Here is a 24,330-nt window from a genome sequence, read left to right as displayed (position 1 = left end):
CTGTGACTGCAGCGAACCTACAACCTATTTAAAGAGTATATGTGTGTGTTCCCGCTCGAGTTTATATATATTCATGTCAGTCCTTGCCAGTCTGTGCTTGTGTGTGTGTGTGTGTGTGGCAGCTGACTTACTTGCCAGTTGTCAGTGAAGGTTTCCAAGAGCCGATGAATGACAGGCGCTTCGCCAGGAAGACGGAATGCCTCCAGATACAAGCGGAGCGCCTCGTCTATGCGCAGGCCCTGGAAGGTGAAGGTGCTGAAGAAGAGATAGAGATGGCCTTAAATTAACTTTAAGGTATAATTATCTCAAGCTCCATACTGACAGTTACTTTGAGCCTGATAGTAATCATGAGTGAGAATAACATCTATAGCTAAAGGATCACGTCCAATTTTCAGGTATTAGACTCAGACAAGAAGTTGGAAAAACAAGAAGTTGGTGTTGACGAATGTTAACACCACAACCATCTCAACTACTTGGGCCACTTCATTATTGTCCATGGGGCTGCTGAGCAGGCCTTTCTCCTGCAGGATCTGAAAGCCCTTCTTGGGCTTCTGATTGAACTGCTCATTTTATTCCACATTATAATAAGAAATTAATTTTTCTGTTAACGCTTTAGTTTAGGGACCAATTCTAACTATTAACTAGTTGCTTATTAGCATGCCTATTATTAACATTGGCTGTTTGTTAGTACTTATAAAGCACATATTCTGCATGACCATATTCTACATCCCTAATCCTACCCAATACCTAAACTTAACAACTACCTTACTATTAGTAAGCAGCAAATTAGGAGTTTGCAAAAGTCGTAGTTAGTGGTTTGTTAGTAGCGAGAATTAGACCTTAAAATAAAGTGTGACCATTTTTCTTAAAGTAATCCTAAAATGGGTTTCATTGCTTTTAAACAGAACATAATTTCTTTTTTCTTAACATTTCTTCACTATTTTCAACAACTGTAGTAACAAACTACATCTCCGACTGATGCTTTTGAGTTGGCAATATGCAGCATACCAAAAAACATGTTATAAAGAGGAGGTTTACTTGACAAAACTGTCGAGCAAGTCAGTGTTCCTGCGGTCACTGATAAACTCTCCAATCATCTTCTTGTCCAGGCGGGGGTTTTCTCTCAGCCACTGGGCCACTTCATTATTGTCCATGGGGCTGCTGAGCAGGCCTTTCTCCTGCAGGATCTGAATGCCCTTCTTGGGTTTCTGATTGAACTGCTCTGTACCCGTGATCAGAAGCTTTGAAGTATGAAGAAAACGCATGTAATTTTAGTACAAATTTGAAGGTTTTAATATTCACAAAGCAAATAACTGCACATGAACAGCTCACCTTCTTCTTGTTCTTGATCTCTAAAAGTTCCTGAGAGTCTGGAAGACTGCTGGTGAAGCGATGAGGCTTCTTCAAGCTTTTCTTCTCTGCAGGATTAAGACAAAGCAGCATTTGATCACTTTAAATCCCTGAATGTTTATTGCAAATCAGTGAGTATTTTGTCTTGGTTGTTTGTTGCATTTCACAGGCAAAACATCAGTAAAGTACCCGTGTCTGTCTCCTCCTGGTCCTGTCTACCTAATCTCATCTTCTCTGCCATCAGATGACCACTGGTGGGAGGACAGGCAGTCCTCGTGTCTGACACTACAGCATTCTGCCCATTAGAACTGGGTGCAGATTTGCCAGCCTCTGTATGCAGTGAACAAAGGAAGAAGAGTTTGCCATTATGAGAAACAAAAAAGCGAATTCCTTTTTTTACATTTGTTACATCACTTCTGTTAGGGTCTCTCTGGGATTCTTGATTCTGCCCACCTGTTGTTGAATCTGTGATTGTATTGACCGAACGTTCTCCTCCTACTGTCGTTGATTCTGACTGGTCCTGCTGTGCAGCGCTGTTGAGCACTTTGGCCTGACAATGAGCCTCTGTGCTGTCAATCACTGTCAGTAGGGCTTCGAGTGACAGGAGATGGGTTGTGTAGAGCTGCCCAGACACTGGAAAGGCATTCTGGAGTACAAAAGCACTATTAATCAACTTCATCATAATGTCAGAAACGTTCAGGAATTTCAATTAGAGGTGAAACCTCTTCTGTAAAAAATAATAATGGTAATAAAAAAAATACAAATAAATGTCAGTGTAATGCATTTTGCTAACGCATGTATAGCCTAATCCCTGTAGCAATGTGCTTGTAAAAAGGATTCTTTAAAAAAATTTAAATTGGCAACGCAATCATCAGCCCATGGCAGTTTAACTGCTTAAATGCTGAAATTGTTATGAACGAGGAGCACAGAATTATAATACAAAGCTGGGTTATTATAGTTTTTTTATGGTTTAAGTTACTATAAATAAAATAACTATTAATAAAAACATCTCATAAAAAAACAGAAAATATATATTTTTAATTATAATAGTAGTCTTAATGTTATTAAAATAACACTAATACAAAATCGAATACAAGTGTATTTTCCACAATTGATACATTTTCAATCCATTATAATGTCATTATGTGAATTTTTTTTTTTTTTACTTTGTGTAGCTCACAAAATATTTATCAAAAGGTAATGCAATTAAACTTTACATAACTAGAGGCACCAAATAGTATCCAAGGACTATTTTCAAACTCTAGATCCACTTCTTTTTCACTAGTCCCCGAGTTGGAGTCACTCACCTTAGAGAGCAGTTTGGTGAGGTCCTCAAACAGGTTGGAGCAGTAAAAGTCACTGTCGTAATTTATATAGAGCTCTGTGACAAAGCTGGGGATTCTCCAGAGCTGCACGATGGCCTCTAAAGCCATCTCCTTCATCTCATAGGGCATTTTAGGGTTCTCTGAGGTAATGATGTCCATTAGCTTCTTCAGGTACATCTGTGGAGACATACAAAGAGTGACTTCTTGCATCTAAGATGACTTGTATTTCACCACAGGAAAATCATAGTTCAGTCACGTACCTCAAGCTGAAACTTCAGATGTTCTCGCATGCATTCAAAGAGAAGAAAACACACACGTATGGAGGCGGCATACAGATTCATTCGGTCCACACACAACAACTACAAAGAGACACAGAGAATATTTACTACAGCTGAAAACATCAGAGAAATGCACAAGTTAGATTAGAGAAGAACAAAGTTTCACCTGTGTGAGGTGCCTACAGAGCTCATCTTTGACAAGACAGAGCAATGACTGGTAGGGGGCGATGTGTGCGGCTTCTAGGGCCACGTTTAACAGCTGGAGGCCCATATGCATCATCACATCGGAGTTATGGCGGTCATGTGGGTTGGTGAGAGAGATGAGGAACCGGAAGAGCTCTCTCAGGCACGGGAGACTGTACGGGATTAGAGCAGCACCTGGAGAAACACAAAGGTACCAATTGGTGTGAAGCCATTTTGACATCAGGCCTTTGACGTAAATTTTGGATACACTATTCCTCTTACCCTCTTTCTGGGTGGACTGTGTAAAGCGCACACCTCTCGGGTTCACGTAGTCTATGTCGTGAACTGATGCCGAATCCGACTGGTCAGCCAGCAAGTCTCGGTCTTCCAGGACTTCAGGAATGGACTCGACTGAGGCCGACTGGGCACGCTCCACTTCCCTGCCCTCAGACTGATGACACAGTGCACCATACCATCAAACTCTGAACACATGCACTTGGATAGTTTATTGACAGTCTGAGGGATACCTGTGATTCCAGTCTGCCTGGCTCTACGGAGGGTGTCATGGGAGTGGTGGCCGTTGAGTTGCTCTGCTCCAGGTCTGTGAGATCTTCCTTTGATGTGGTTTTAGAGCCGGTGTCTAAGCCACTGTCAGTGGTGGGGCTGGAGATGGAGGACGCTGCACTGTCTGAACCAGGAAGAGTAGAAGAACCTCCACTGTGCTGCTCTATGAAAGGAACTCCACCTGAAATAGACACACTGGGATGAGGACAGGGTGATTATGATGGCAAAATACATGTTCGTGAAGGAATTCACTATTCCTTCTTGGTTCAAGTCTTGCAAGTAAGAGAGCGTACTCACAGAGATATTTTAATAGCAAAGTTCAAAAGCTAATTAAAAAGTAATTTCAAAAAATTGATTCATTTAACTGTGATTCAACTATTTGTTTGAGTCACTGCTCAAAAGATGTCCACAGAAATGTCCACATCAAAATACTGCTGTTTATTACTATGTATTGGTACATATACGCCACTATAAGTTTGGGGTCATTTTTGTAAGAATGTAATGTTTTTATTTAGCACGGATGCATTAAATTGACCAAAAATGACAGTAAAGACATTAATAATGTTACAAAAGATCTTGGTAATACTTGGCTTCACAACAAGGTCCCATTTATTAGCATTAGTTATTGCATTAACATTAACACTAAGCAAGACATCTGTTACTATATTTATAAATCTTTGTTTACATTAGTTAATAAAAATACAGCTGTACATAGTTTGTGTCAGCTCAGATCCAATAAAGGGGTCATATGATGCTGCTAAAAAGAACATTATTTTGTGTATTTGGTGTAATGAAATGTGTTTATGCAGTTCAAAAAACACATTATTTTCCACATACTGTACATTATTGTTTCTCCTCTATGCCCCGCCTTTCTGAAACGCTTCGATTTTTACAAAGCTCATCAGTCTGAAAAGCGAGGTGTGCTCTGATTGGCCAGCTATCTAGTGCATTGTGATTGGTCGAATACCTCAAGCTTGTGATGGAAATGTTACGCCCCTACCATACTGTGATGCCCTGTCCGGCTGGAGCGACGAGACAAAAACATTAAAACTCATTATAAACGAGGCATTTGTTGCATCCAGTGCGGACATAATTACGGATAATGCTTATACTGTCTTTTTATGAGTTGCATCGCGCCGCGTAAACATAAAACCATGTCTGCATTTGTGATCGGAGAAATGACAAACAAGCGCTACTCTACACTGCCCAAAACTCACGTTTGAATCGTCAGTGGCAAATTCTTTATATATATTTATAAAAAAAAAATAATAAATAAAAAAAATAAAAAAAACTTACTTATAGTCTGTGAGTCAGAACAGCCGGCATTGTAGTCTACTCTACCAGGATCAGGAAACGGTCCTCCATAAAATGTGCTGCACACATCTGAATATTTGGTTTGAAGTGTTCTGGAACAGTGTTGTAAATACAACTTAACCACTGATTTCTAGTTGTGTCCTCTTTTGGAAGGCGAAACACAGCGTCACACACGGCGGCCTTGAGTGAGGAACGCCTGGCGGCTAGAGTGAGCGGCGGCTGGCGGATTCGACGAAGGAGCGGCCGGGGGGCTTGCGGCAACCATATGTGACGACCCCGGGCTGGACTCCACGGCTCCATGGCAACTTTACAGATCTTCTTTATGCACCAAGAGCTTGTAACACTCCAAAGAGAAAGGAAAAATTTCAATCCCATCACATGACCCCTTTAAACAATATTAACAGCTACGACTTTTGATTTTAATAAAACACTAGTAAATGTTGAAAGTAACTAAGATTAATAAATGCTTTAGAAATATTTTCTATTGTTAGTTAGTTAAGTAATGTAGTGGAACCTTATTGTAAAACATTAACAAGATTTCTATTTCAAATAAATGCTTTTATTTTTAACATTATTTTAAAATTATAATAATATTTTACAATATTACTGAAAATGTGATCAAGTAAAGGCAGCTTCTTTCAAAAACACAAAAAAAATCTTACAGACCCAAACTTTAATTAGTAATGTGAATGAAAATTACTTAAAAACATAAGCTGGATCTAACGGACTTATGTTGGTATACCTGAAAGGTTGTTGGTGAGGGTACTGGACTGGCCTGGATCCATCTGTCCTGAGGGACTGCGTACCATGTGACGAGGGGGGCGGGGAGAACGCTTCTGTTTCTTCCACTTGGATGACTCGCTCATTCCCCCGGCTCTCATCTTTAGCTTCAAAACAAACACAGACTTGTTAAATCAAGCCAAACGCTGCAGTTCACTGCACAAAAGAACCAGGCAGGAGTGCAAGACGAAAACATAATCTCATGACACCTCAAATTATCATAAAAAACAATGCCACCACTCAAAAAGATGCATAAGCACACACATAGTCCTATCATTTTATCAAAAAACTCTTGGGTCTTTATGTATGCTGAGGTGATTGTGTTCACTTTTATCAGTATATAAATGTTTAAAATCAGCAAAACTAATGTGATTTACATACAGGATGTTATTATTTGTATAGGGATGAGAAGCAATAAAAATGGTACCAGTTACTTAATCACATTAATGTTTCTTTTATTATTTTTGAAGAAACATCTGACAGTAGTGCACCCTCACAAACAGAACAGAATGATGTGATTCTAGAGAAAGATTTTTCTCTTTTTTTTTTTGCCCATTTTTTTAGGCAAAAATGTTGTTTACGAATATATTTACCCCCATTTCCAAAATTCTAGTAGTAAAATTATTTTCAACTGATGTTTCTACAGTAACAAATCAACACATTTGTGGCAATAATGGCGTTTGTCAGCATAGTGTTTTCACATTCAATTCCGATTGCAAGCTCACAACTCAGCTACCCATTCATTCTCCTATAGGGAATTTTAAAAAGTCTTCAAAGCAAACCAATATTGAAAATTGGACAAGTCAAAGGTAAAGAACTGTGTATTTAATGGCTTTAATTTGGAAAGAGCTAGAATCCCATAAAGTAGGGCTGCAAGATTAATTGTATTTTATTCATGATCACAATTTCTGCTTTTCTCAATTAATTTAATATAATCATCTGTAATATTTGCCCACTGGTTATTTATGCGGAGAAGGACTTTTTTTTTTTTTGACATTTCCTTTCTCCTGAATTAGTAACAAGCCTCCACAAGCTTTCATGCTTGTGGTTGCCAGATGTCAAGAGTTTAAATTCCCTAATCAAAGCTTCTCTCTTAAATGGATACATTTTCTGCCCAGTGTTTTACTTAATCTTTCCAAGCTGGCAACCTTGCGCACATGCTCTCTCCACACTAGGTGCTGAATAAATGCACTTACGCAACATCTGTGCCACAAAATAATGTGTGTTGTTTTAATAGAAAACAACAAACAATTTGTAATTATTGTAATTAACAAAAGGAGTTTAACTGCTTTTTAGAAATCCTGAAGGTTTTAAGGCGGGCATACACGGTGCAATTTTTGCTGTTGTACGAGCTCGCAGGCGATTTTTTTTTATCTCGGGAGAAAATTGCAGATGCTCGCGGTTCGTACCATGTGAGAAGAATTACGGGCCGATCCGAGACGTTACGAGCACCTCCCGTCCTCCTGATAATTTTCAAACATGTAAAAAAAAAATCGGATGCTGTCGGTTTAAATTTGTGGCATATGTGCGGTTGACCTATACGATTTGGCGATCCCTCTGAAGTTGACCAATCAGAAGATGACAAAAACCATATAGTCTATAATAATTTTAGTTTAATTATACAGTTCTATTTTTTATTTGTTATTCCGAATGTGCCAAATTTGCTGTTCAGCTTTATGAATGAATATGCCTGTTGTATTTCCGGCAAAACAAGCAGAAATTCAGAAATGGGCTACTCCCTCGAGTTGTTTATGAAGAACAGAATGTCCATGCTTTTCTCTGCTTTTCAGCCATTGTCTTTGCCATGTCCTTTGTCTTCGTTTTTTTTTTTTTGGATGTCACAAGCCGCCTGCTACAAAGAAAACTATTTCATCCTCAGAATCCATATTTTTATGAATGGCGCGAAACGTAATGCTTGCGTCAGAGTTTGTAAAATCGTAGTAAATTCGTGTCGTGTGTGACTGCCTCCGTACAATTTTCGGATAAACTCAATCGTGACGTGCCAGAGCTCACGATGTTACGACCTTCAGAATCGCACCGTGTACGCCCGCCTTTACAGTTTTTCATATAATATAGACCAGGGGTGGCGAACGTCGGTCCTGGAGAGCCGCAGCCCTGCAGAGTTTTGCGTCAACCCTAATCAAACACACCTGAACAAGCTAATCAAGGTCTGAAGGGTTACTAGAAAGCTACAGGCAGGTGAGTTTTAATTAGGGTTGGAGCTGTACTCTGCAGGGCTGCGGCTCTCCTGGACCGGAGTTCGCCACCGCTGATATAGACTGTTAATGTAGATAAATATAATAAATCAGCAAACTAGAAAAAGGTAAAATTATTCTCTTGATTTATGCTTATGTGAAGGTGCAATAATTCTAAAAAAATGTAAAAAGAAATTCTCAAATGAGAATGATTATAATTTGATTATCAGTTTATCCATTATTGTGCAGAATTATCTGATTGATGATTTCTTTAAAGAAGCATGGGTAACAGTTACAACAAAACCATATACCATCAATGAACAAACTCACAGTTCACAGTAAGTCTTTCTTTATAGCATATTGTTAAAAAACAACTCCCCTATGGAGAAAATGAATGGGATTATTACTTCCAGAACCTGATTATTGCACTCTATTGTGGTGCAGAAAATTGTCTAGCATTTTAGTCAGTTTTTTCATATGCATTAGCAGAAGAATGCAGTTAAATGTGTTTTTAATTAAAATACATTAAAAACAAACTGAAACAGTATCAAAAAAACCATCTAATGCTTGTCTCAGCTTGTTTCACTAGCTTTCAAGAAACACTGTATTCAGTGAATTCTAACATCAACATGAGACCAAAAAAGTAACAAAGAACTTCAACCTGGACCTGTTATACTGTCATAACACTGTCATAGGTTAAATACATGGGGGTTGTACAAGGTTAAAGTGAGTCTGATCTCTTCTTCCTTACCTGCACTCGTTTGTTTTTCCATAAGATATTGTAAGCCTCAGGAGAGAAGGGGCAGGCCCCGGGATTAGTGATGGACATGTCACAAGCTCAGAGGGAGACGCATGACATGGGAGCACATACAACTTCATGCATGGGGTGTACATGGGAGAAATCGACACGCATACCAGGACGACATCCATGCACACACATTCATTATCAGGAACTCAACACGCTCATTCAACGACATTAACCCGATGCAGCTCTGAGAGGAAACGGGGGAAGTAGCACCTCAGCATACGTTACAAACAAACACCTATTAATTGGGGAGACTAACCAAGGATAAAAAATAATAGGTGCAATAAACAGACCAGGAACACACAGAGCATGCAAAATGGCAGTCAAATAGGATTTCTGGTCTTTAAAGAATAAAACAAACAAAAAACCACTCGAATGAATATAAATTCAAATGCAGAAAGTAACATTCAAATGAAACTATGGAACCAAAATGAACATATGAAAATAAAAGTCCTGATGTGGTTTCACCTCAACTCAGTGTATTTGCATAAAGTATAAAGCTGGACCTAAACTACAGGTATGTTACATAGTTTACCCATGACTGTTCATCTAATATTCTTTTTTTAGAATGAGACATCTCTCTAAATTCACTTCATACTCATTTGAAGTATTATTTACAAACCCTAATATTTCCATATTCAAAAAACACTGTTTAACAATCCATAGAAATAGCTACTTGCACATTTCCGTTTTTTTTTTTTGAAGGGATGATTTGGGTCTAGAACTAGTTAAGCTTCATTGACAGCATCTGTGGCACAACGTCAGTTACCACAGACCAAGGGTTCCCCAAGTTTTTTGCCAGCCAAACCCCTTTGACAAAAGATTTTCTTCAAGCACCTCCTGAGATTTTAAGGTAATAATAATTTAACAGCACATTTGCATGACATGCACAGAAACATAACATTTTGTCTTTGTAAATGTTTAGATTTCTTTTTTTTTCTTTTTTTTATATTTTTACTATTTAAAAAAAAAAAAAAAACACTGTATTCAGTGAATTCTAACATCAACATGAGACCAAAAAAGTAACAAAGAACTTCAACCTGGACCTGTTATACTGTCAAAACACTGTCACGGGTTAAATAAATAGGGATTGTACAAGGTTAAAGTGAGTCTGATCTCTTCTTCCTTACCTGCACTCGTTTGTTTTTCCATAAGATATTGTAAGCCTCAGGAGAGAAGGGGCAGGCCCCGGGATTAGTGATGGACATGTCACAAGCTCAGAGGGAGACGCATGACATGGGAGCACATACAACTTCATGCATGGGGTGTACATGGGAGAAATCGACACGCATACCAGGACGACATCCATGCACACACATTCATTATCAGGAACTCAACACGCTCATTCAACGACATTAACCCGATGCAGCTCTGAGAGGAAACGGGGGAAGTAGCACCTCAGCATACGTTACAAACAAACACCTATTAATTGGGGAGACTAACCAAGGATAAAAAATAATAGGTGCAATAAACAGACCAGGAACACACAGAGCATGCAAAATGGCAGTCAAATAGGATTTCTGGTCTTTAAAGAATAAAACAAACAAAAAACCACTCGAATGAATATAAATTCAAATGCAGAAAGTAACATTCAAATGAAACTATGGAACCAAAATGAACATATGAAAATAAAAGTCCTGATGTGGTTTCACCTCAACTCAGTGTATTTGCATAAAGTATAAAGCTGGACCTAAACTACAGGTATGTTACATAGTTTACCCATGACTGTTCATCTAATATTCTTTTTTTAGAATGAGACATCTCTCTAAATTCACTTCATACTCATTTGAAGTATTATTTACAAACCCTAATATTTCCATATTCAAAAAACACTGTTTAACAATCCATAGAAATAGCTACTTGCACATTTCCGTTTTTTTTTTTTGAAGGGATGATTTGGGTCTAGAACTAGTTAAGCTTCATTGACAGCATCTGTGGCACAACGTCAGTTACCACAGACCAAGGGTTCCCCAAGTTTTTTGCCAGCCAAACCCCTTTGACAAAAGATTTTCTTCAAGCACCTCCTGAGATTTTAAGGTAATAATAATTTAACAGCACATTTGCATGACATGCACAGAAACATAACATTTTGTCTTTGTAAATGTTTAGATTTCTTTTTTTTTCTTTTTTTTATATTTTTACTATTTTTAATTGTTATAATTATTACTTTTAAATTGCTTGTTTAAAGTAAAGGGCTGCATGATTTGGTAGGAAAAAAATTACTGGGATTAATTTGGAATGTACTGCAAATTGAACTGCGATATGATAAATGTTTCATAAAAAACATCTTATGAACTCCTGTTTTAAAAGCACAAAATTCTTAACTACTTTTTATCTGTGAATAGTAATAGTAAAATTATATTAAATTTTCAAGCAATTTTGTCAGTTTAGGTAATACAAAGTTTCGCCTTGAAATTTGAATAGAAGCATTTTGAACAAGAAGAAATGACATGCCATAGATGTTGTCAGAATAGCTGAAATTGTATTGGATTGAGATTATCCCTTTAAAAAGATGAGAACTCATTTTTGTTGCTATGATAAATGGCTGCTTTTATTCCTTAGCGAATCTCCCCACCATGCATTCAAACATAAAGCCATGCGTCCCGGCGTATTTAAATGCACTAGCTGCAACCCAATAAAAACTGCTGTTTTAATGCATGTAAATGTGCTATACCCTCTCTAAGCCCGTCTGATTGGTGTTTCTAGGCTGATCTGCATAAATAAAATCCTGTGTGTCCAGAATACAGCCTGGGATCTGCGAGTTGGAACAGGCAAATGGGCACAGGATGAACTCGACAACAAAAATCAGGTATGAAAAGACAGGAGAAGAGAAAATCTTTGATCCCTAAACAATTGAGATGAAAAGAAGCAAAGGTCTTTCAAATACAGAACCAACTGTGACTGGAAAACACAGTTAACTCTCACTACATATTATTTTCCATCGCCTCACCTGATGGATGACACACACACAGGTATAATAATTATGCAACAGCTACTGACCTCACTTATGGTTATGAAGACCTCTACGTAACAAAGCTCATAAAGTAAATGAGAAATGAGGAAGGCTGATGGGAAACAGGTGTAAAGGGTCTGGAGGGAGAATGAAGATCTGGGGAGGATTTTATATTTACCTTCTTCATGTTAGTGCCAACATAACTCTTGGCCTCCTCTTTGAACTGTGGCAATCTGAAAAACAAATATTACAATATTACTGCATGCATTTATGGCGCCACTTTTTTATGAGTGTTATAGAGGTGAAGAGTGACATTTTTGAACTACTACTAGCACAAATACAGAACCACAATCTGTGTAAGTGGCCCAACTGGGTGTGACATAATATTGAACCAACTGCATGAGTTTGGGATGAAACCGTGTTTGTCTGACCAAAGACAGAGAGTTGTTATTTTCACAGTTCTGTTTGGTGTGACAAGCTCTGCAGAAATAACAGTTTGGTTTTAAAGGTCAATGTCTTTCAAAAATTTTATTTGAAAATTATTCTCTAATGTACAAATCTGGGATTTTCAAACTCCAGACACACTTAAACCAGTGTATCATTCAATCATTCATTTTTTCATTTAATATTGAAAGAAGAAAAATTTGAAAACGGCTCCTTTTTCGTTTTTTTCCCAAAAAACGACAATTCCGCTTAAAAACCACAGGGAATACTTGTCTTTTAAAAGGCTTCATTTAGATTATTTGACGTTAAATGCATCAAATAAGTCACATTGGAATAAATCACAGTAGGCCTATGTATCATGATAAAAAAAAAAAGCGACTTTACGGTCTGGAAATACTTTAGGCTATAGCAAATTATTTTGCGGAACCCCTATCACTTTAAGAACCGCTGGTCTACACAGAAGAACGACCCGTCTAGACTCTGCCCCGGTACGAGTTGTGTCGAGCTATTCATTAGTCTGTTTGATGAGAAAATATGAAATTGATAAAATGGGTTATTAATCCGTACAACTGCAGCAGTGGAGGACTATTATTCTGCTGCGTGATACTGCAGAAGAACTGATGATGGCACTGTTTGATATTCGGCTGACCAATCAGCAGAAAGGGGCGTTTAATTCCCGCCCACATGTAGAAATCGAATATTCAAGCTGTTTATTCATTTTTCCACCCATGAACGAAAAACGAAAATTAAAGCTAAATTCTCTTTTTCGTTTTTTGGAACGAAGGAGCCGTTTTCTCATTTTTCTACTTTCAATGTTAAATCAAAAAACAAATGATCGAATGATACACGGATTCGCTTAGAATTCAAACCTTGAATTTGTTTCATAACTGATAAACTTTGTACTTACAGAACTGAATTAATACAGAACTCTAAGTTGTTTCATAATTGATAAATATTGCAAAATTAACGGTTACTTTATTACTATGAAGCTAAATAATTAAGTAAATAATATAAATAAATAAAAATAAAAATAAATATATTTGACTTGACTTTAGGGGGCTGCAAAGAGGTGCTTAGGGGTCGGTGGAATTTTATTTTATTTTATTTTTTCTGGGAATAAAACATTAGAAAATGTATTTACAGCTGTCAAAGTTAACATGTATGTAAAATACATAAGACTATTATTCAAATATGGGTTAAAATAAAAAATAAAAATAATAATAGACCAGATATTAAATACATGCAATAATATTTTTTTTTTTACATTTTCCAAATTTTGTTTTATTTTGCTTTCTAAAGACTAGATGGAATAATTAATAAGTATTCACAAATATAACAAATAATTTACAGCCTTTATTTTAAGATTCAGATGTTTTCAATTGAATGCAAAGTAAAAAATTAAGTGCAATATAAAAGCCAATTATTTAATTTTGGAATTATGTCTTTATAATATGATGCTTAATACCTTTCTCACACAGTATAAATAGGTCTGTAAAATGTAATTTTGAAGATGACATATATTTGCGTCATATATTTTAGAAAAGGGGTCCCTTGCAAGGGTTTCTGTCATTTTCTGGGGGCTTTGGCATTAAAAAGTCTGAAAATGAAATACTCTAAATGTTCAGAGTAAAATTCGAGCCACATCTAGTTTCCCAAACTGCAGATGAATTAACTCATTCGGAATCATCATTCTCTCTAAAACCAAATCGGAGGAGAGACAATATGTCCGCAGAGTCAGCATCTCTGCTCCCAGGGCGTGACTTTTGACCCCCTGCGCTGGTTCATTAGCTGAATTAGATGGATGATGTTCTCAGCCTCGAACGCATTGTCTGCATGTGTGTGTGTTGTGTGGACACTGCGGCTTTTCCTCGAGTGAGATGTCAGCACTCGCACAGGCAGGCTGGGAGAGACGGCTCCTGATGTTAACTCTGCTCCGCGTTAATGGAGTGTTGTCTTGCAGGCTTGATTATAGGATGATCTGTGAGTCCAACAGATTAACATCCCTAATGCTTTCAGCAGGCTGCTTAAGCCTCCTTCTGAGCACTCAATAAGATCCGCTGTTCATTACTCTGACTCTCTCGACCACACACACACACACACACTCTACATTCACTGCTTATTACCCTTAGGCACACAGAAATACACACACTCATTATTAAGGCCTTTCACACCCTCATTGTGAAGGCGACGTGGACAAGAGGGTCTGGGCAATAAGAACACGCACAATGGGAGCGGCAAACTCAGGTTGTGAGTTTGTGTGTGTGTGTGTGTGAGTGCATTTCTGAGATTAAAAGGTGTTATCAGCTATAATTAAAAATTATTAATGAATGCTACTCATCTGAAGGACGTTTACAGTGTGTGAAATTATAAAAACAAACAGAGGATGTTTACATGGTTTGAAAACAGGGTCAAAACACTGTTATATTATTCAGACGCTTCTTTTTAATGCAAAAAATATGATCTGTTCTTTTTTGATTAAGCATTTCATAAGAGACCAAATTTTGTCATTATGTCTTTGTTGCGCGTACATACGTGTGAGTGAGTAAGTGAGAGAGTGTGTGTGCGTGTGTGTGTGTGTGTGTGTGTGTGTGTGTGTGTACAGAACAAAGCTCATGAAATAAATGAGGAAGGCAGATGGGAAACAGGTGTAAAGGGTCTGGAGGGAGAATTAAGATCTGGGGAGGATTTTATATTTACCTTCTTCATGTTAGTGCCCACATAACTCTTGGCCTCCTCTTTGAACTGTGGCAATCTGAAAACAAATATTACATAGAGTTATCGCATGCGTTTATGGTGACACTTTTTATGAGTGTTATAGAGGTGAAGTGTGACATTTTTGAACAACTACTAGCACAAAAACAGAACCATAATCTGTGGGCCAGCTGGGTGTGACATAACACTGAACCAATAGCATGAGTTTGGGATGAAACCGTGTTTGTCTGACCAAAGACAGAGTTATTATTTCACAGTTCCGTTTGGCATGACAAGCTCTGCAGAACTAACAGTTCGGCTTTAAAGGTCAATGGCTTTCTAAAAATGTACATTAAAATGATTCTCTAATCTACCAATCAGGGATTTTCAAACTCCAGACACACTTGTTTCATAAATGATTCAAAACTTCGCACTTACTGAACTGAACTGAATTAATACAGAACTAAATTGAGCTAAATATTGACACTATTGTTGTCTGAAAATCAAATTGCTTCATAATTGCTCAATTTTCCTGGGTTTATTACTATGAAGCTGCATTGAAACAATCTGTATAAATAAATGTAAATAATATAAATAAATAAATGTGACTTGAGTTTAGGGGGCAAGGAGGTGCTTAGGAGTTTGTGGAATTTTTCACATTTTCAGAAAATGTATTTATAGCTGTCAAAGATTTAACCCCTTAACTGTCACCCCCCATTTTTTTTAAATAGGCATGAAAGTGCACTATCCAAACTTAAATTGTTGTAATTTATTAACACTTTGGAATACAGACCTAAGGTTGGTCTGAAAAAGAAAATCAGTAGATTATTGCAAAAGTGGAATTTTTTCAAAAAATTTAAGTATCAAAAAGTTATAGAAGTTTAAATGTCCTGTAAATAAAATGCACTATATTAATTTTATTTATTATAAATATTTTACATAACAGGTTTTACTCTAAAATTGGTATACAATTAAAGCCTTATATCTAAATAAGTTATGTTCCAAATTTTAAGTTCATATGAAAAAAAATTGAGGTTTCTGTGAGATTTTTTTTTAGGGCGTTATTCCACAAACAGCCACCGGGTGCCATCCAAACTCCATTAAAAACAATTATATGCATTTTTGTCACAAATGTCTAGATTTCTCTGTCAATATTACTTCTATCTCAAAATCACCACCAAATATGGAATCCTGAGTCTCAGACCTTTCCAATTATATGTTTTTTGTCAAGATTATAAAAAGGTTTGATTCTAAAATGCATTTTGTAATATGACACTTGATACTGCCTACTACGGGGAAGGAGACCGCCAAAAGATTTTAAAGTACCATTTCTATGGCAACGCAATGTCCAATTTCAAAATGGATTCCACAGGATGAATCTTGGAATTCTAAGCTTTCGAATGATATATACTTAATGATGATTACTAAAAGAAAGAAAAAGGACAACAAAAAAAGAGCACCAAGCGTCCCACAGTTTAAATAATAATAAAAAAAGACAAAATAATAAATACATGTGATAATATTGTTTTACATTTTCTGAATTGTGTTTTATTTTACTTTCTAAAGTCTAGATGGAAGATGGAATACTTAATTCACAAATATAACAAATAATTATTCTATTTACAGCCTTTAAGATTCATGCATCTCACATTACTCTTGAACATTGTGTAGAAAATTTTTTGTCAGTTTAATGCAAAGTAAAAATTAAGTGCAATATAAAAGTCAATTATTTAATTTTGAAATTATGTCTTCATAATATGATGCTTAATACCTTTCTCACACAGTATAAATAGGTCTGTAAAATGTAATTTTGAAGATGACATATATTTGCGTCATATATTTTAGAAAAGGGGTCCCTTGCAAGGGTTTCTGTCATTTTCTGGGGGCTTTGGCATTAAAAAGTCTGAAAATGAAATACTCTAAATGTTCAGAGTAAAATTCGAGCCACATCTAGTTTCCCAAACTGCAGATGAATTAACTCATTCGGAATCATCATTCTCTCTAAAACCAAATCGGAGGAGAGACAATATGTCCGCAGAGTCAGCATCTCTGCTCCCAGGGCGTGACTTTTGACCCCCTGCGCTGGTTCATTAGCTGAATTAGATGGATGATGTTCTCAGCCTCGAACGCATTGTCTGCATGTGTGTGTGTTGTGTGGACACTGCGGCTTTTCCTCGAGTGAGATGTCAGCACTCGCACAGGCAGGCTGGGAGAGACGGCTCCTGATGTTAACTCTGCTCCGCGTTAATGGAGTGTTGTCTTGCAGGCTTGATTATAGGATGATCTGTGAGTCCAACAGATTAACATCCCTAATGCTTTCAGCAGGCTGCTTAAGCCTCCTTCTGAGCACTCAATAAGATCCGCTGTTCATTACTCTGACTCTCTCGACCACACACACACACACACACTCTACATTCACTGCTTATTACCCTTAGGCACACAGAAATACACACACTCATTATTAAGGCCTTTCACACCCTCATTGTGAAGGCGACGTGGACAAGAGGGTCTGGGCAATAAGAACACGCACAATGGGAGCGGCAAACTCAGGTTGTGAGTTTGTGTGTGTGTGTGCATTTCTGAGATTAAAAGGTGTTATCAGCTATAATTAAAAAATTATTAATGAATGCTCCTCATCTGGAGGACGTTTAGAGTGCATGAAATTATAAAAACAAACGGAGGATGTTTACATGGCTTGAAAAACAGGTCAAAACACTGATATTATTCAGATGCTTCTCTTTAATGCAAAAAATATTATCTGTTCCTTTTTGAATTAGCTTTTTATAAGAGACCAAATTTAGTCATTATGTCTTTGTTGCGCACACATATGTGTGTGTGTGTGTGTCCCTAATCTATATGCAGATGGGTAGAGTGAGATGTGCTCCGCGGTCTCATCCTCTCGTCTGTGCGGGATGTGACTGGAAGTCTAATGCGAGTGGATACGCACCTCTCATAAATGCCACCCCATAATCATGTTATTGCATTAGAGCAGCAGTACACTATGACCTGCATGAGAAGACTAAGGGCTTCTGCTCACAATTACACCACAATCATAGAACTGCATGTTAGATATGAACTAGTCAGAGCTAAAATTTAAAACTACATATTTCTAGATAGTTCATGATTATGATATATGGGCCATTTCAAGTCCAAAATGACGTCAGTGAACTATATTTGCATTTAATAATGGTATCTAGACATTTATGGCCAAGAACATGTTACAAATTGCAACATTTGAATATCACCGTGGAATTTAATATTCTTAACATTCTACTTTTCCACGACATTCTAATTTATTGAGATGCACCTGTACATAGACAAATGATATCATGAATAATTTAAGGTTCTAAAGTAGGCCCAGATGGTTAACTTCTTTCAACATTTTCCACACTGATTTTAAGGGAACGCCTGTGAAATTTAGCAGAATTCGTTTACTACACTTATTTGTAGCTTTTTCTATTGGACATATTGATAATTAATTAATTCAATTAAATAAATACAATTCAATTCAACATTTTGGGAAAGTAAGGTTTATTTAAATTAATTTATTTTTAAGAAATGTTTTAAATGATTAAATTGATTAAAATAAGTGTAAAATTATTATTAAATTGTATTCAAATTTTAATATATTAAATTGACTTTAAGTGACAGTAAAGACCTTTACATTGTTTAAAAAAAATTATATTTCAATAAATGCTATACTTTTGAACTTTGTACTCGAATAATCTTTACAAACATGGTGTCCACTGTCCACAGAAATATCAAAGCCACACAACTGTTTTCAACATTAATAATAATAAGAAACGTTTCTTAATGCAATAAATCAGCATATTAGAATAATTTTTGAAGGCCAGTGTGGCACTGAAGACTGGACTAATGATGCCAAATATTCAGCATTGCATCACAGGAATAAATTGCATTTTATAGTAATATAATATTGCAGATTTTTGGTATTTTTGATCAAATAAATGCAGCCTTAGTGAGCATAAGAGACTTCCAAAAACGTTTAAAAATCTTAGTGATGCCAAAACTTTTGAAAGGGACTATTTGAAGCAATTGTTATGTTTTCCCCATACACTGTGGTCCAGAGAGAGGGCACTGCAGAAGCAGATTCTGTGTGGGCCTGGTAATTAGCCATGCTTTGCATTGTCAGAGACTGATGCTTTCACCTGTCCCTATCTGCGTGTGAGGGGAAGTCAGAAACCTCCAGAGGTAATTGAGAGAGGCCTGAGAGTGAAACCAGAGCCCGTTACGGAGACAGACCCAGTTCCTGTTGTGTTTGGTCTCAGGTTCGGTTTGATTATGTGAACAGCAAGAACACGACTCTGTTCCTAATCCCCATCTCTACATCCCCTCTTCCATTCTCTCTCTAGTTACCTGGAGAAGAGCAGCTGCACCATGTCCACCAGCGTGTGCTCAGCTGACTTTCTCAGCAGCTCTGTGATGAGAAAAGAGCAAAACCAGAGGGGAAAAAAAAAACAGAAAGAAAAGGAAATGTTAGTCCAGAGGACAAGAGCAGAACCTCAGGGGCGCAAGAGTCCAGACTCTGTTTGGTCAGGATTAGAGCATGGGTTTATTACAGTCCTGAGAGCACAGGAGGCAGATTCACATATTGAGCAGTTCAAGATTCAGGATGAACAACATTTAGATTTTCTACAAAGCTATATACAATGCACTTTAAGCATACATTTTCCCCTGGGGATCAAACTCATGACCTTGGCATTGAAAGAGCCATGCTCCCCAAGCTGAGATGATACAGAAAAGTGAAAAGCACAAAGAAAATCAAAAAAGACACTTTTTATAGTTTCACTTAATTTCACTTACCACTTAATCTCATTTCAAAGCATATACGGAAACAGGACTGCATGATCTCACAAACAGATTCATTGGTCAGATGGGCTCCAACGGGAGTCAGCAGCAAAGTCCTTAAAACCTGGAAATAATAATATAATAATGATTAATAAAATAATAAAATCTTGTACTCAAGCGACTTATCTGGATGCATTTCAGACTAGTATGCAGTACTGGATTGTCAGATTAATCATCTGACCTAGATTTTTGCGTTTTAATATGTTGCCATTTTAGTTTATAAGTACAAATATTATTTGTTATATATACACTGATGTTTATAAACAGTGTAATAGAGATAGAAGACATTTATAATGTTACAACAGATTTCTATTTCAAATAAATACTGTTATTTTGAATTTTCCATTGATCAAAGAATCCTGAGTACAAATATTATTTGTTATATATACACTGATGTTTATAAACAGTATAATAGAGATAGAAGACATTTATAATGTTACAACAGATTTCTATTTCAAATAAATACTGTTATTTTGAATTTTCCATTGATCAAAGAATCCTGAAAAAAAAAAAACATAACATCATGGTTTCCACAAAAATAAGCAGTAGAATCATTTTCAATAGTGATAACACCACAAAATCAGCATATTAGAATGATTTCTGAAGGATCATGTGACATTGAAGACTGGAGTAATGATGCTGAAAAGTCATTAGTGATTTGCAATCACAGGAATAAACTATATTTTTAAAATATAGTAGTCAACATTTGAAGTGGATCAAAAAAGTTAATCAAAGTTGCCCTAAGACAAGAACGCATTTTGGTTTTAGGACAACTTTGATCCACTTCAAATGTGGACTAGTGTACATTAAAATGCTATCTATTTTAAACTGTAATATTATTTCACAATAGGATTGTTTTTACAGCATTTTTGAGCAAATAAATGCATCCTTGGTTAAGTGACTTAAAAAAAATAAATAAATAAATAAACTTACCAACCTCAGTTTGAACAGTAATGTACTTTTACATGTATTTAAAAACAAATAACAATTATTTAACATATGTATTAAGATATTTTTTGTTTATTCAATTATTTTTAATATATTTATAATGAAGTAGAATCATTTTCAATAGTGATAACACCACAAAATCAGCATATTAGAATGATTTCTGAAGGATCATGTGACATTGAAGACTGGAGTAATGATGCTGAAAAGTCATTAGTGATTTGCAATCACAGGAATAAACTATATTTTTAAAATATAGTAGTCAACATTTGAAGTGGATCAAAAAAGTTAATCAAAGTTGCCCTAAGACAAGAACGCATTTTGGTTTTAGGACAACTTTGATCCACTTCAAATGTGGACTAGTGTACATTAAAATGCTATCTATTTTAAACTGTAATATTATTTCACAATAGGATTGTTTTTACAGCATTTTTGAGCAAATAAATGCATCCTTGGTTAAGTGACTTAAAAAAAATAAATAAATAAATAAACTTACCAACCTCAGTTTGAACAGTAATGTACTTTTACATGTATTTAAAAACAAATAACAATTATTTAACATATGTATTAAGATATTTTTTGTTTATTCAATTATTTTTAATATATTTATAATGAATATTATTATTATTGAAAATATTCACGATAATTTTACAATATTTTTTTTCATTACAAAACAAAAGAAAAGTTGGCACTACCACACAATACGTAAGAGATCTAGTGTGATTGTTTTCTAGTGCATTACCTGGAGGATTTTCATCAGCACCACCTCATCACTGGCAGGGTCGGTGCCCACAAATCTTGCATGTGTGACTGCATCGGCCATGTTCTCGATGCCCTCCGCTGCCCCTTCCTGATTGGCATCTGTGGAGGACAGGGACGTGAAATTTAAAACAAACTAAAAATATCCTAATATATTCCCCCTCACTCTCTCATTAATGTTCCTGATTCTCAGCAAGATAAGTTGTACGTGGGTCATAATGACATGACCATGGTTACATGATTAATCTTACACAATTAACCTGGTCACCGGTTCAACCCCCACATCACTATCAACTGACCACACTCCAAGTGAAGAGCGCAGAACAGCCATCTGACATCTAATCACCAGATGTGTGCGCTTTTGTGGATGGCCTGGTAAATTGGCTGTCTAGGCAACGATGTTTTGAAACCCAAGATAGGCCAGATAGCAGGCTGGAGCCAGGCTGCTTTTTCTTTCCCATCGCCTTTAAAGAGCATTTCATTAACTAATAAGCACAGGCTGCCTGGGGAGGAGGCTGGGGCTGTGACTGCAGGTAAAGCCTTGACACAAGAGTGCATTCCACTTATTAGCAGGCAAATAACACACAGAAAGAGAGTGAGAGAGACTGAGACACAGGACAGCCTTTACTCTGAACTCTGAGTGAGAACCCAGATAGTTTTTAAGGTCTGGAGAAAGGCTTCAAATCGCCAAACTTTTTAATAATTGCCCAGTGATTAAATAGGAGGGCAATATACTGGTTGAAGCCAGGTTCATTTCTACCACTGTTATGCAAAATGTTGTCAGATATGGAGGAGGAGCTTGTGTGGTGTTGACCCTCTGCTAAGCCCTGCCCCCCTGTTACAGTTGCCAACACTTTCAAGCTTTACTACAAGAGCCTGCCTGTTCTGACACTATCAAACACAGAGAAACAACTGGATTAAATAAATGAATACAAAAACTATTACATAATGTGCATTTAAATCTAATTACTATATAATATACTATATATACTGTAACATTATATTCTACTATATTATATTATATACACTATAATTCAAAAGATTGGAGTCAGTATGTGTTTTTTTTATTATTTATATATAGTTATATATTTATATGTTATATATTCATAGTAATGATGCTTATAAATGATCAGAAGTGTAAAGAAAAAAGTATTTTACATCGGAGGAGACACTACAGGTAAATAGTATAAAAACTAAATAATAAAATTGTTGTATTACAAGTTTTCTCCAAAACACATTAATACAATATTGTATTAATTAATACAAATCTAGTAATCATTTATAATAATATATTTTTTCCATATATAATTAAATTAGGAACAAAATATTATATTAGCCAAATATGTAAAGCTGCAGTCCATAAGTTTTGCCTCTTTATCGTCATCTGTTTGAAACCTGCAATTGCAGTTATTTGCGGAAATATTTTCTTTACGCGAGTTCTGCACCGGCACGGCTCCTCAGCACAGATGAATCTAATGTTTTGAGGAGTATGTGTGGCTGTCAGTCACCGCTCTGGTGTAGTACTTTAGAATCACAGATTCTAGCCTACTTCTTGGAATATATGACCCAAATAAAAAGTTTCATCGGAAATTGTCATCTGAACAAGTAACAAGTCTGCCACTTTTGTTCTGACCAACTGAGGAAAAAAGCATTACAATAAATTGTGCTACCAATCGTGATTACATCTAACGATCGGTTAGCTCATATTGCATAAAACCATGCAAATTATTGTTGTTCTACTTTGTTCTTTTTCTAACATTCGTTCGGTATCTCACTATGGGAACGCCCCAGGCGTGACCGATTGCAGAAGCACCAATGACACCACGTCTGCCAACCACGGCAGACCAATTGCTGCAGCGATCAGGGAGTTCCGCCTCCCTGTATATAAACCGCAGCTACCTGCCGTCTCGTCATTCTCGCTCTCTTCCCCACGGAAGATTTTCGGAAGCTGTCCTCAGCAGACTTTGGGAATTATTGCTCAACAGTTATTGCTTACTGACGAAGCCGCAAGGTAACGTCGCAAATGCAATTTTTTCCTTAAAGTTTCTTTGCTGTGGCTGAGCTTTTCCAGACTCCCTGAGAAAGAGAAAGCGGCGTTTTTGAATGCCCCCATCAATCCAAAAGTTCTGTTCAGAGCAACTGTTACAGCGATGCGGCAACAATGTGATCTACGGTAGAGGGAAGGGGAGGCATTCGAGGTTTGTCTCCTCAGAAAGCCGGTGGCTCGGCCCTATAATCCTAGCCGGTCAAGTTTCAGACCCTCTGGGAAAGTAGGCTAGTCTGATTATCAGCATTCCCGCCCCGCTGCAACAACTGCGAAGCGCGGTCATGCAGACAAAAACCGGGTTTGTGAAACCGAAACCGTCGTACACAGCCGCAGCAGCGAAGCATCGTTCAGCTAACCCCAGGGTAACAAGCGGCGGCGGGGCTACCTGAGACATCGGTTCAGTTTCAGGAAGGGGTTGGAGACAGCACTCATGAGTTTCTCGGTCTCATCCCTTCAGAACGTTCCACTTCTTCCTCCCGTGGGGAAAAGGAAAAGGGATTCGACTACAAGAATCGTTCCTGCAGACCGTTCAGTGTTAAATGTATGCAGACGTGTGGCCCATGTTCCCCATGTCCCCCCGCAGATTCGCATATCAAAATACAGCATACGAGTATGCGAAAATTCCCTTTGGCCTCTCCCTAGCTCTGAGAATTTTTACCAAATGTGTAGAGGGGGCTCTGACTCGGTTAAGGAATATGGGAGTCAGAGTCTTGTCTTATCTAGACGACCTGCTCGTGTGTGCACCGTCTCCACACCAAGCAGTGGTCAATACAAATACACTGGTGACTCATCTGGAGAGACTAGGTTTCAAGATAAACCAGACAAAGA

General features: G+C 37.0%; 1 protein-coding gene across 1 annotated transcript in view; it reads right to left on the bottom strand.

The window, feature by feature from the left end:
* LOC107573980 (Golgi-specific brefeldin A-resistance guanine nucleotide exchange factor 1-like) overlaps positions 1-24,330 on the bottom strand; it is a 52,497-nt gene that overhangs the window by 14,802 nt on the left and 13,365 nt on the right. Inside the window, exons 3-18 of the mRNA XM_016260442.1 lie at positions 21,439-21,557; positions 19,707-19,815; positions 19,260-19,320; positions 14,889-14,943; positions 9,925-9,960; positions 5,757-5,901; positions 3,664-3,881; positions 3,419-3,587; positions 3,120-3,331; positions 2,936-3,034; positions 2,658-2,852; positions 1,804-1,996; positions 1,540-1,680; positions 1,333-1,418; positions 1,039-1,241; positions 132-255 (exon numbers count right to left, since the gene is read on the bottom strand). Coding sequence (XP_016115928.1) covers positions 132-255; positions 1,039-1,241; positions 1,333-1,418; positions 1,540-1,680; positions 1,804-1,996; positions 2,658-2,852; positions 2,936-3,034; positions 3,120-3,331; positions 3,419-3,587; positions 3,664-3,881; positions 5,757-5,901; positions 9,925-9,960; positions 14,889-14,943; positions 19,260-19,320; positions 19,707-19,815; positions 21,439-21,557 — 2,165 coding nt within the window. The remainder of the gene's footprint in view (positions 1-131; positions 256-1,038; positions 1,242-1,332; positions 1,419-1,539; positions 1,681-1,803; positions 1,997-2,657; positions 2,853-2,935; positions 3,035-3,119; positions 3,332-3,418; positions 3,588-3,663; positions 3,882-5,756; positions 5,902-9,924; positions 9,961-14,888; positions 14,944-19,259; positions 19,321-19,706; positions 19,816-21,438; positions 21,558-24,330) is intronic.

Source organism: Sinocyclocheilus grahami, unplaced genomic scaffold (assembly GCF_001515645.1).
Source record: "Sinocyclocheilus grahami isolate Dianchi unplaced genomic scaffold, SAMN03320097.WGS_v1.1 scaffold2080.1, whole genome shotgun sequence".
Taxonomy (NCBI): domain Eukaryota; kingdom Metazoa; phylum Chordata; class Actinopteri; order Cypriniformes; family Cyprinidae; genus Sinocyclocheilus; species Sinocyclocheilus grahami.
The sequence above is the reverse complement of the archived record's forward strand: the minus strand, read 5'-3'. Positions and strand labels throughout refer to the sequence as shown.